Source organism: Nyctereutes procyonoides, unplaced genomic scaffold (genome assembly GCF_905146905.1).
Source record: "Nyctereutes procyonoides isolate TBG_1078 unplaced genomic scaffold, NYPRO_anot_genome, whole genome shotgun sequence".
Taxonomy (NCBI): domain Eukaryota; kingdom Metazoa; phylum Chordata; class Mammalia; order Carnivora; family Canidae; genus Nyctereutes; species Nyctereutes procyonoides.
In genome coordinates this window covers 4,784,200-4,797,891 of record NW_026575133.1, presented here as the reverse complement: position 1 = coordinate 4,797,891, position 13,692 = coordinate 4,784,200, and the positions used below count along the sequence as shown (strand labels likewise).

The 13,692-nt window shown below is 45.1% G+C and overlaps 1 protein-coding gene across 4 annotated transcripts in view; it reads right to left on the bottom strand.

Annotated features, from left to right (window-relative positions):
- Positions 1 to 13,692, bottom strand: part of CNNM1 (cyclin and CBS domain divalent metal cation transport mediator 1) — a 59,289-nt gene that overhangs the window by 12,749 nt on the left and 32,848 nt on the right. For 2 of the 4 annotated variants that reach the window (XM_055345885.1, XM_055345887.1), the window contains exons 7-8: positions 11,386 to 11,448; positions 2,926 to 3,089 (exon numbers count right to left, since the gene is read on the bottom strand). In XM_055345885.1, the coding sequence (XP_055201860.1) occupies positions 2,926 to 3,089; positions 11,386 to 11,448 (227 nt within the window). The remainder of the gene's footprint in view (positions 1 to 2,925; positions 3,090 to 11,385; positions 11,449 to 13,692) is intronic. The other 2 variants (XM_055345886.1, XM_055345888.1) reach the window with 1 other exon arrangement.

Genomic DNA, 13,692 nt, shown 5'->3' with positions numbered 1-13,692 from the left:
GACTTCTAACATTTAGTCTTCTCAATGTCAAAATGTCAAGGTGGGTAAAAGGACCATGTTCTGTAACGCTCAGCTGCCCGGGTCACGCAAGGTCCTCTGTCTTGACCAAAGGATGATCCCTGTGGCTGAGCTGACCCCGGGTTTGGGGTTCTTAACTCGCCTTCCATCTCACATCGGGAAAGACACTTCCCTTTTACATTCCTCATTAGCTGTGAATGTCCCTTCATTAGGTTCTGGCATGGATGTCTAGGAGCTCATCTGTGAGTTTTAAGAAGATCCTTATAAACTTCATGCTAGGTGTTCATCTTAACACATTCCTCTTTGAGAAGCTGCCCAGTCCATCCCCCGAAAGTGCTCTCTAATGTATGCACACCTAAAGATGATCCAGAAAACTCTGGACTCACTGTGGTTGCTCATTAAATAGGATGCCACCCCAAAATCTCATTCACTTTCCTCCCCACCAGCAAGCCAAATCCTCATATTGATTTTCTAAATTTATTATATAAATAATGTTAGAGACTGAACGTTTGTGTCCTCCTAAGATTCATATGCCGAAATCCTACTCCTCAATGTACTGATGTGTGGAGGTGGGGCCTTTGGAAGTAGTTGGGCTGTGAGGGTGGAGCCCTCACAGATGGAATTAGTGTCCTGATAAGAAGAGAGCTTGCATCCACCTCTTCCCACCACATGAAAATACAAGAAGATGGTTATTTGCAAACTAGAACGAGGGCTCTCACTGGATCTGCTGGTTCCTGGGACTTAGACTTCCAGCCTCCAGAACTGTTGAGAAATAAGTGTTTGCTGCTTAAGTCGCCCCGACTGCTTAGTTCAGCAGCCTGAACTAAGACAAATAAGAAAATCTGAGAAAGAAACTTAACAAGAATTCCCAGTGCACGTACAGTAGAGTCCAAGTGGCTTCCGTCAGCCCGCATATGGCAGGCAACACTGCTGCTGACCCTCCACTGTCACTTCGCACCAGCCTTTGTCTTTGCACACCGTGTGCCAGCACTCAGGTCTGTGAACCACTAAGCTCTTTCTCACCTTTGCGCTCTCAAATGTTCTCTCCACCTCCTCTTTCAGGTCCCAGCAAAAATGTCCTTTTCTTAGCCTTCTCTGATAACCATTTCTAAAGCAAGCAGCCCCCTTGCCAAGTCTGCCCAATCACTGTCTATCCCACCACCCAGTTTGTTTCCTTGGTAGCCTTTACCACTACCAGAAATTAAGTTCTTTACGATGTGGTTACTTGTTTATCCTCTCTGTCCCCCTCCTAGCATGGAAGCTCTAGAAAGACAGGAGCTTATGGTCTTGTTCATCAGAGTATCTTGTCAATGTCCTGGCAATGCCAAGCACAGTGTAGGCATTCAGTCAATATTTGTCGAACCCTGTGCTCATACTGTGACTTTCGAGTTCTTTTCCCACAATCACAAGACTAGTACTACAAACCCAATAACAGCTGTCAGAGTAGATCTTCTCTGATCCCATTTTTTCCTACCCCCACTTCTGGGGAAGGCCTGCAACAAGAGGGCTTCAGGGCTGGAAGCAGGGAGGGGAATTATGGGCTTCAGTTTTCCTTAGGCTCTACTTGATTGTCACATAGGATTTGTGAAGTGTTTCCAGTCATATATACCCATGACTATTTGAGGGTTCATTCCCAAAGTCACTTCCCCCTGGGGCTCCTTCAACTCGGATTTCCTACAACTCTCCCTAGAGCCCAGGGATTTGAGGGCTTGGGCTCTGGTGACAGAGAGACCCAACTCCGAAGCTTGGCTCTGCCACTCACCAGCCCTGTGACCTTAGATGTAAGCTCCAATGTCTTCAACTCTAAAATGGGGATGGAAGTAGAACCTACCTCACTGGGTGGTGGTAGACTTAGTGGATCATTCAGGCAAAGGAGCTATAAAGCACATGCACAGAGTACCCCACAAACAGTACCTCACCTCACAGTCCAGGCTCAGCCCCTCCCTCTGGTAACTTTCCATCTTTACAGTTTCAGCTCAGAGTGTCTGCAGAGTTCTGGAACACAGAAAGCCAGCCAGCACACACTGCTCTCCAATTATCAGAGCTTGTGTTCTGGACAGAAGGAGATGACCTCCTCCCACCTTTGTGATTAATATAGCTCTCATAATTCAGCCCACAAGTGGGACAAGATTTATCAAGTGAATTCATTGGGTGGTTTGTTGGACTTGGATAAATGGGGGCTCACTCCTGATCTTTGGCCCAAGCATGTAACAGTTTGCAGAATGCTAGCAAACAAAACAAATAAAATAAAACCTATCAAAGCAAGAGAAAGGAGGCCATTCTAGAAGGTTTCTATGCAATCCCTATCCCAATTCCAATGAGGAATATGAAGAAACAGCTCCCCTCCTAACTACAAGGGAATGAGCATTGCTGCTTCTCTCTGCTGCATGTGCGAAGTGACGCTCCCCTGAGCTCCACACAGCCCAGGGACGGCTAAGGGTAGAACTGTTACATAAAGGGTTTTCAGTTAACATGCAAGCCAAATTGCATTTTAGACTTGAAACAGTAAGGTGTAAAAATATACTATCATACTTAAAATCATAGCATGGTTTCTTCTATACACTTGGTTTATTAATCACCTGCAAATTAATCTTGAAAAGACAAGCAACTTGGTGCCAATGGCAGGGGATCCAAAGCAAACAGTTCTGCTGGCAACTTGTCTCAGGCAAACTAATTCCCTATTGCTTTGTGCCTCAGTTTCCTCACACAAGAAACAGGGATCAGGAGATCCTAAAAGAATGACAAATAATGAGCAGGAATCAAGCTAACTGAAAATAGGGCCCTTCTAAAGCCAGGGAACAGTGACCACGCAGCATTATCTTGGAGCACTGGGCATGGGGAGGCACACCCTGTCTTGCTTCCCCAGCTGGCTGGCCGGCGAGGGGATGGCCCTCCTGGGGGAGTTACCTTCACAAACTGCACATCACTGAGGATGTGCACCGAGTAGTCAGGAGTGTAGAGGTTGTTGCTGCTGCTGCACAGCTGGGTGTTGCTTCCCCCAAAGTCATTGCGCTCGCGGTTTGGAGACTCGGAGCGGTTCAGCCCGCTGCAGCGAGAAGGGGACCGGTTTACTGCAGATGGTGGGGGAGAGGCAAGGGAGAAAAGGCAGGGAAAGGTGGATAGGGAGAACAAAAAGGGGAATGGAAAGAGAGATGGGGGAGGGGGAGAGAAAGGTGTCGTTTACTGAGGGCCTGCAGGACTTCTGGGCAGCAGTAGAACCGGGCCCTCACCCTTCCTGTCAGAAGGTGCCCAGCTGCCCAGCTGCTCAGTTGGGGACAGGAACTCAAGGCTCTGCTGTGCTCAGGCTCCTCCTGCTCCCCACAACCTCTCCCAGGGAGGAGCTGGGCAGAGGTGGTCCACAGCCTTTCTCACTTCTGGTCTTTGGGTCAAGTGCAGAAGATGAGGACCATGCTGTGAGTGCGGTTAGCTACTCCAGAGCATGAGATCCTTTACCAGGATATAAACTCCCTTCACAAGCCTTATTTTGGAAAGGTGAAGGCCTTAGGTTTGACAGCACATATATCAGTCCTTGCCATGGTGAGGCATTTTAGTGGGAGTAGCTCAGGTCTGCCCTAAGTTTGGCAGTACCCTGGATAGGCAGTAGCCCACAAACATATGGGTACATATTTGGAATAACCCACATGCCTTCTGTCAAAGGCATACTACATGTTCAAAGTCAGTGGTTTTTTTTTTGTTTTGTTTTGTTTTGTTTTGTTTTGGTTTTCAAGAACCACTTCTAGGGAAAGCTCAATTAAGACCATGTCACTTGGTTTCAAAACAGATATGTGAACTACCTTCCTTGAATCAATACAACAGAGGTTCTTTTTTTTTTTTGTATATATATATATTTTTATTGGAGTTTGACCTGTCAACATATAGTATAACACCCAGTGCTCATCAAGTGTCCCCTTCAGTGCCTGTCACCCAGTCACCCATCCCCCCGCCCACTTCCCCTTCAATTACCCCTTGCTCATTTACAAGAAAGGTTCTTTCTTTTTTTTTTTTTTGTATATTTTTTTTATTGGAGTTCGATTTGCAAGAAAGGCTCTTAAAGTGACTCTAACATCATCTCAACCACAGAATAAACCTGAGGGAGAGACCATCAAGCTCTTTCCACCCCTCTGCTTCCCAACTAATGTCACTCCGCATTTCTTCCCCAAAACGGGAAGGGGGTGTGCTGTCAGCCTCTCATAACACAGACTTAGTTTGGGGGCTTGAATACAGAGTCTGGTTCCTCAGAGATTCTGCTCCTTGTTCTTTAGAGGTAGAACCTCGGGAATTTAGTCTTGTCTCCTGAGATAATGGTGCCATCAATCAAGATAACTGATTAGCATGTATTTGGAGCAAATCCTGGAGGTTGATGGTCTGTTTAGCTGCAAGCTGTTATTGGAAACCAGGCAGTGGAAAGGGTAAAATAACAATAGGCTGAATCATTTTTCTCATTAGAACCATAACAATCGCTGCCTTGATAGGATTATAGAATTTAGGATTCTATTTCCAGTGTGCCCTTCTCAGTAAGTGCCCCCCGCATATGCTCCATTACTTAAGCCAGAAACCTGGCGGGCGCACCCCTAACTCCAGCTGCTCCCCCAGCCCACATCAGACCCTCTCACCTCCACTTCCCACCTAATAAGCCGTTCGTCTCTATCTCTGACCCCACTCAAGTCCCAATTACCTGGACCCCGGTCCTGTCTCCCCTCTGATAATCCTATGATCTGTTCTCACCTCAGCTGCCAGAATCACATTTTTAAAAGCACAAATCAGCTTCCTTTTATTTAGTCTGAATAAAATTGCAACTCCTTGTTTTTGTCCCTGAAAACCCCCCCAAGACTTGACTCCTGCTTTCCTGTCTGGTCTCTTCCTGGGGACTCTCTTCCCCTCCCTTTTTCGCTCTGCTGCCCTCAATCATGCAAGTGTTCCCCAACTAACTCAGAAATAGTATTTCTCTTGCCCACACTTAGCCCCACCCCCACTGCTTGGGTCTCAGTCATTAGGTCTCAGCTGAAATCCACCTCCTCTGAAGACTATGGCTGTCCTAAGATTTCCCTGTGTTCTTCTATCACTGTCCCTTGTTCATTCCTTCCAAGTATTTTTCACAAGTTTTAATTCATTATGTGTTTGAACTTATGTCTATTCAACTCAATGCTAAATTCCATGAGGGCAGAGGCCTTATCTTTCCTGGTCATTGTGGTACACCCAGTACCTAGCATTGTGCCTGGCCTAGAGTAGGTGCTCAGGAAAACTGTATAGAATGATTGGATCAACACCTAAGGGATTCTTAAAGAGTTTTAATTTAAAATCTAAACTTTATGGGGTGCCTGGGTGGCTTAGTCAGTGAAGTATCTGCCTTAAGCTTGGGTCATGGTCTCAGGGTTCTGGAATCGGGCCCCACGTTAGGCTCTCTGCTCAGTGGAAAGTCCGCTTTCCCCTCTCCCTCTGATATCCCCTTCCCCACCACTGCTCATGCTCTCTCTCTCACTCTCAAGTAAATAAAATCTTAAAAAAAAAAAAAAAAGAATCTAAATTTTGTTTAAAAAAAAGATTTCAGAGCTCTCAAAACATCCTGGATAGGAAATCCTTTCCTTTGCAATTTAAAATCATTCTGGGGGGGATCCCTGGGTGGCGCAATGGTTTAGTGCCTGCCTTTGGCCCAGGGCGCGATCCTGGAGACCCGGGATTGAATGTCGGGCTCCCGGTGCATGGAGCCTGCTTCTCCCTCTGCCTGTGTCTCTGCCTCTCTCTCTCTCTCTGTGTGTGTGACTATCATAAATAAATAAAAATTTAAAAAAAATAAAAAAAAATAAAAAAATAAAATCATTCTGGGGAAGTTGACTTCTCCAAGAAGCTAGGGACAGGTAAAAGGACACTTCAGAACTGCAGCTGGAAAGAGTGAGAGAGTGTACAATGAGAATCAAGGGCACCAGGAGGCCTCAGGCTTTGGGCCAGTAACCAGCAGGACACCAGCACTTTAATAAAAGCATGTGAAACGGGATCCTGGGGGTCAGGTCTCCTCGGCCCTACTTATGCCCTGGGTGATAGAGGGCCAGAACCTCTTCCACAGTGACCAGGGGCCAAGGAGGACAGTGATGGCACCGTGGACAAGAGTGAAGCACCCAGGTAATTGTAAATGGCAGTAGTACCGGGTAGGAAAATAAACATTTCATTTCTGGTTCTGGTCCCTTGAAAATAAACTGATGAGTTCTGGTTTGGCTGGATCCTTTGTGGTCTTCTGCAGGTGGTGACTGCTAAGTTAGTCAATGGTGCTTCCTTGGGGTAATTGCTGTGAAAAAGAAGGCAGGTAGTCCTGGAGGAGGGTGACTTCTTTGTTGTGTGAGTGGAGTCTGGAAAATCAGATCGTAACCTGGTGGGTCTTAGCCTCTACTCAGTTTGGAACAAGAGGAGAGAGTGTGAGCAGGGCCTGAGAAATAACCATATCTCCTTGACAACCCTCCACTTTGCCTGGTGGGACACATGCTTCACACACCTGATATGTGCTGTTCCATATCATTATCCCTTATGTCACAATTCTAGGCACATTTCAGGAGAATGGCAGGGAAACAGGCCTATCTTACCTACTAGACCACTTCCATCCATAGAAGGCTCTGCCTGAATCACTTCCACACTCTGTTGAAAATGAGGCCACAAATGCACCCCTGTTCCTCCCAGAGCTCTCATCCTCAGTGGCACTCAGGACAGGCATGCCACTCTGCTGTCACTCACAGGGACCACATGTCAAATGCAAGCGACATCACTGTTGTGCTAGGAGGAGAAGCATGTTTTGTTTCGTTTTGTAAAGTAAGAAGAATCCCAAAGGATTTTCAACACCAAAAGATACAACTGTCTTATTAAGGTCGGGCTTATAAAAGCAATTTTTAAAAGGAAAAAAACCCTCACTTCATGACAAAGAAATCCCAGCTCATCTGAGTGTTGTGTAAGATCAATGTTTTCATGTCCCAGAGCCTGACATTCCTCAATAGGTAGGATGCTGATGACTTGGCATTTTGGTAATTGTGCACATACACTCAGAGGTTTCTGAGCAAGGGAAATGGAAATGCTTTTAATAAAAAAAAAAAGAGAAGAAATCAGTAACAGACGAGTGTCCCAGCAGCATGGCAAACTAGTTCAAGTTGCATAATTCCCCTTGGCATTTCCTAAGAGCAGAGGCCCAGACTGGGGAAGTAAAGTGAAGAGGAAAATCCTAAACTATAGTCAAAGAGGTCTAAGAGGGACAGATCAAACAGTGATCAAACTGACCACAGAATCCCTCAGCAGGAGGTAGGCCAAGCAGCCAACATATCCCTTGCCTACTCTTGCTTACATCACACCCTCAAGCTGGCCCTGGATGTTGGCTGGTGGGGAGCAGGGTTTTCTGCTCCAGACTCCCAAGCTCTGTGGAGAAGCATGATAGACTCCATTCCTGCAGCCTTTGCATGGTCATTCTGCAAGAGATATCTGTCCTATGGCAAGTTGGAGTTACTGAGATTGGGTGGAGAAGACCCTGGGGTAAAATTGGACATGGGATGGAGGAGGAGGTTGAAGAGGATTTTATACTGTAACTGGGGCTGAATGGAATATCCTCTGCCCTGATAGGTGGAGCCCCATGAACCTATACACAGCTCTGGGATACTTGCCTCACTCATGACACCTATGTCTAGAGCAGAACCCATGATATAGAAGAATGCCCCACTTCCCTTTTTAGTCTGGGGATGTAAAGGGAAAGAAGGGGTCAGTGGCTGTCTGTTTCTATCTTTTGGAACATCAGTGAGAGACAAGGAGGAATAGCCCTTTTTGGTCTTGGTCTCTAAGCCATCTGTGTTCTCCAAACTAGATGGGGAGCTTAACTGGATAGGCCTACAAGAGTACAGACTAGGATTATTAAAATTCATCATTCTGGGGTAATATTCAACATCAGACAACCAAATGCCAAAAGTTCTCTGTCAAAGCTACAATGTGAACTCTGCAAATCAGCCCAAGTGAGGAGCCCAGATGAACTCGCTCACATTACATGGAACTTTAATGGTTCCCAAATGTTTACAACACAAAAACCAACCCAAAGGAATATTGCCACTTACCACATTTTACAAAGTAAAAGGATTATTTTTAGAGACTCCCTGTATATTCTGAGAGGAAACGGTCCCCATCGATCTCAAAGCACATTACGGATGTCAACTGAACACTGAAAAAGAATCACTGCTCCTGACCCCTCTCCTGCCTCTGTGCTTTTGTGGATTTGGAAAGGTTATCACGGAGAACTCGGAAATCATCTCCACTGGGAAAAGAAAAAAGGAATGAATCTGGGGAGGAGAAATAACTGCAATGGAGCTGTGTACTCTCAGTGGTTTGATCAGAAGTCTATTTTTTAAACGAAAGCAACTGCAAAGCTGGCTAATTACATCATTCTCTGCTCTGGAATCAATGCACAAAACCACTCGGCTCTCCTTATTTCAAACTAAAGCTTCATATAGAAGGAAACTGCCTATGGATAATGGTGGCAATATTTGGTGCAAGGACCGCTGGCTTCAATCCACTGTTAAGCACCAGAATTCATTAGCAGGACAGCTTTCAAAATGCTAGTAAGTCACAGTCCTCTAGGGGGCACAAAAGGCCCATGTTCAGAGGGATAGCCAGGTCCAAGACAATAGAAGCAGGACCTGAGTCTTAGATCCAATACATCACCCAGTGCTCACCAAGACAAGTGCACTCCTTAATCCCCATCACCTATTTTACCAATCCCCCCTCCCCTCCCCTCTGCTAACCATCAGTTTGAGTCTGTTTCTTGGTTTGTCTTTCCTTTTCTTTTGCTCATTTGTTTTGTTTCTAAAGTGCCACATATCACTATATTGTATACCTGAAACTAATATAACACTGTATGTCAACTCTAGTGGAATTTAAAACAACAAAAAAGAATTTTCCAGTAGATACGATATATACGTATCAATTTATCCCATACATACAAACTTACATGATGTTATATGTCAATTATGTCTCAATAAAGCTGGAAACTTTTTTTTTTTTTTTTGAGGATGGTTGACTCACAGTGTTACACTGGTTTCAGGTATACAGCTTAGTGATTTGACAAGTTTACACATTATGCTGTGTCCACCACAAGTATAGCTCCCATCTGTCCTATTATATCCCTATCACAGTATCACTGACTGTATTCTCTGCTTTTATCACTGACTTATGCTCTGCTTTGTATTCCTGTGACTTATTCATTTTAATTGGAAACTTTTTGTTAAAAATAAAAAAGAATTAAAAAATTAAAAAAATAAATGTGACATTAAAAAGAGAGAGAGAGAGAGAGAGAGATTAGGATTCCAATCCTCATCCTTCTACTTCTCCCTGTGATACTAATGGATGGCTCGATGTTTTCGGAGCATGTTTCCTTTACCTATTGTTTTCAAATGATAATTCTTTGGAGGGTTGTGGGGATCAAATAAAATGACTGGGCTCTTTTTAAACTTAAAGGCTCTATTAATTTCCAGGATTTCTTTTTTCCTCTGTGTAAGGTAGGGGCAAGACATAATATATGCAAATAATTGTATTTGGATCATAAATTAAGTATGGGGCCAGACAAAAGGAGAGCAGATGAAAGAAGGAGGGAGGAAAGAGTCAAAGGAGAAGCAAGGCATTCACACCTTTTCTTTTTTTCTGCTGTGCTCCTCACTGCTCTACTCTGTAGAGGTAAACCAAGGGTCAGAAGAAGCTGGCCTTGCTCTCAGCTTTGTGGTTCACCTATTGGGTTGGACACCCACTCATGGAAAATGGGGGGAAGGTGAAAAGAGCTCTCAGGAGCAGCTGCCACCAATCAGGGTAGGATCAGAAGGGGCAGCACCTCCTGAGGGGGCGTGGAGTGCGTCACACAGCAGGAACAAGTCTCCTTCATCCTGGTATCATAAGGGGTTACTATCAAGTTTTTCATGATAAATATCAATGAACTAAAATTAACCTTCCTTTAATTGGAAAGTTACAAAGAACTGGCTTGTCTGGTTAACTGAGGGTAATTTAAAAGGAAAATATACCCCTTCTTTGATCCTTTTGGTTGAATATCTTTTTAAAAATGTAAACCTTCTCTTTTGGCTGAAGCTTTGTAGCATACTCTTCATTCACCAAGACTCCCTGTGTGTGAAGGATCCTGAAGGTCCATGATGTGGTCATTTCTCATTTTGCCCACAGGCAGGAGTAGACCAGTTAGCTGATAGAAGGCACCAGGTTGGCATCCCACATTGACCATGCTGGTCTGTCGACATCATGAAGGCGTGAGCTCTCACAAAGCGAGAAAAATGTTATTTCTTGGTAGAAAATCATCATTAAATAAGAGAAAACTTTGGTGAAATTTGAGATGATAACTTGTCTTTTACAGATAAACATGGGATCCAGATGGTTTTTGATGGGAAAAATGTGATTTGGGAGAAAGCAGGAGTCAATATAAATACTGCTCAAGTTGCAAACTTGGGGGTTTGAGGTCTCAGGACATAGCCTTTATGAAAGTTGACGGTCTACTGTAGAGATAGCAAAATGTAACTGGATTTTTGATGGCTGAGGTTGTGGTGGGGCCTCAGAGTCCTACACTGGGACAAGGAGACAGATGTGGTGGGTGCAGGAAATTGGACTGTGTTTTCACATTCTGACTTCAAGGCAATTTAACAAATAAATTCCTGGTTCGGTCATTACTTGTTTCATGAGCCTAAGAGAGCAAACTCTAGAGATGAAAACAATACAAACACTTCATTGATTATTTAGATTTATTACATTGTCCTCCATCCTCGAGTTACCATGTAGTTCTATGAAGAGCTGCCTGAACCAGTTAAAAAGAAACCCAGCAACTTTTATTTAATTAACAACAGAAGTTAAACCTAATGGAACGCTGTCTTGAAATTTTTACACATCTTCTTTGTATGAGTAAAGCCAGAGAGAATATGGTCCCCAGGGAGTAACATTATGAAGAAGATGAGGATGGTCAGCTAAAGGTAGAGGCCACATAGAATGAATGGTGGAGAGAAAATAGGTAGCAATAAAGAATAGTAGTCCATTGTTTCTATTTCTCTCCTGCTGCACTCCTCAGCCCTCCATTCTGCAGGGAGACAAATGATGAGGAAGAACCACACCATCCTTCACCCCATCATTTCTCCCTGTACATCCACAGAGACATCCCCAGGAGCTAAATTCCCAAGTGACACCATTGAACCAGCAATACCTGGGCTGTTTGCGCAAATGAGTGTTTTCCATGTGGTGTGCTATATACCTCCATCCTGGAGCACCTGCTGGAGGAGGCTAGTTCTTTCATAGGACAGTGACAGAAACCAAAGGCCTCTTGCAAACCCCGTTGGATCTACAGAGACCCGAGAGACACCCACGCATGTTTACCTGGGGAGCCTGCCAGGGAGTCCCCTCTGCTGAAGGCGAAGGTACGAGACACAGAGACGGGCACTAGAGAAGAGTCAAGGGCCAGGGATTTGTGAGTTGCAAAAGGTAAGATAAACATAAAAGGAGAAAGACAAAGAGCAAAGTGTGTGAGTCAGTCTGTTCTTGAATCTTCACAATGTTACATTTCTCCGCAAAAAGGGAATCTTGCCTCTGAAAACAGGGAAACTGCCTACCCTCTCACAGAATCGCTCTCCAGAAACAGGAACATAAAATAGTCTTTGCTCAAAGTCTTCTGAAAAGATGCACAGTAATCTTAGAGGGCATTAGACCTGCCGATGACAAGAACAGGCAGGCTCCCTGGGAGGTAGGGGGTCGCGTGGACGCGGCATTCTCTCTGAGCCAGCAAAGATGCTGGGAGTCCAGCAAGGCCTCCCCTCGCCACCCACCGGGCTCTCCCAACCTCCACACACATCTGACTGCCTGCGGGATGGCTGGAAGCAGAGTGCGTGCTCCTGCGGTGGCGGGGGGTGGGGGGGGCGCCCTGAGGAAGCTGGACCCTGCTTCAGACTCCTCAGAGCTCCTCGTGGTCAGTGCTCCGGAGGAACGGTGCATTGCTAGATCAAAGGCTGTTTCTGTCTGGGAATCTGTCTTCCTCTCTCTCATCTAATTATCCTGGGAGCCCCTTCCTTGGGGACTAAATGAAGTCGGTCTGCAGGGGACAGCACACTGAAACTGGCGACTTCTGTAGTCTTAGCCGCTGCACCAGGTGATTTTACTGAAATCACCCATACACTCAGGGGATTTGCAGAGCTTTGTTCCTACCTGATAATCATTTGGTCTGACACCAGATGTCAAAGAATATTGGAATGGACTCCTAATGTTGTGAGACATACCGGAATAAGAAACCCCAGTCTCAAGAAGCATCCTAGAGCTTCCTGGGCTGCAAATTAAATGTACACTCCAAACAGGTAGGAGATGGTCTCTCCCTGCCTGCCTAGTCCTGTGCACATCTGTTTTTCCTACCCTGAGCTCAAGCCTGGTTCCTTCAGAGTTCCGGGCTCATCGTAATCTGCTTGGGTTCCCTGGCAACCAGATGCAAGAGAGAGAAGACTGATAACCTCAAATTTGACTCTGAGGCTAGGCTGCAGGGCCAGTGTTCTGGCAAACCTGCCATCCCATTTATCTCCCTCAAAGGCTAATAAAGCTACAGGCTGGCTTCGAGGACAGTGGTAGTTTGCTAGATCAAGACTCTACAAAAATGTACTGCCTTAAGCTCTCCTTTGACTGCAGGCTGACTTTCTCAGCCAGTGAGTTATGCTGGGTGGCTGGACCCTGGGCTGAGGGCACACCTGGCACAAGTGCAGGGTGTGGCAGCCTTGGCAGATATTTCACCCTGTCCTCCACTAAGTGGGGGGGGGGAGCTTATAGGGTACAATGGAAAATGTCTCCATACCCTACTACTGGCTAATTCGACTTCTTTCTCCTTCTGAAGATTTATAGAGATGTTCAAAAGTGAGGGGGCAGGGAAGAGCTTAATGCTCCTTTTTAGTTAACCAGTTTTGAAGGAGAGATCAGTATTGCAAATTTACTCCTGTCTCACTGATAAGATTAAAGGAGAAATGGATAGAAAGAATGAGAGACAGGAAGGAAGCAAGGACAGAAACCAGGTAACGTGTTCCACAACTCTTAAAATAATTTTTTTTTTAAAGAAAAAAGGTCATCCATATCAGGTGGGCTGGGGAACCTCACTTGGCTCCTTGTTCCCACATCTTTTGGGCTTCTGAAAGAGCCAGAACAGGGCCCCATGTCTAGGTAACATTTAGAATCCTAGGAATTACTTCACTTTGAGTAATCCCTAATGTGATGGATGGAAATCTCATTTAGAGAACCAAGATTTCCTTGGTCCTGTAGCCCATCCCTCACCCATTCCACAGTTCTTGTTCTAAGATGGTGATGCTTTCTTCATCAACCTTGTTTGAGATTTGTTGGCTTATGTTAGTGTAATAATGTACCAGGGCTTTTCTTTTCCATTTCTTCAGCTCATGCTGGGCCATGCCTTGGGTGGGACAGGTACTTCAACTTCATTTCAGCCTTCTGCTGGGCTAGGATATGAATTACACTGCAAACTCTTCCAATATTTCCACAGAGAAATTGCATTCCAGAACGTGATGGGTCTCAAATCTGTATTTGAGATTGTGTGAACCAGCCAGGACACTGGAATGCATCTGGGTAGTCATCAACTTGCTTGGTAATTTGGAGCAAGTCAATTCTTTAGTTTCTCTCTGTTAAAATGGTATCTACCTTTCA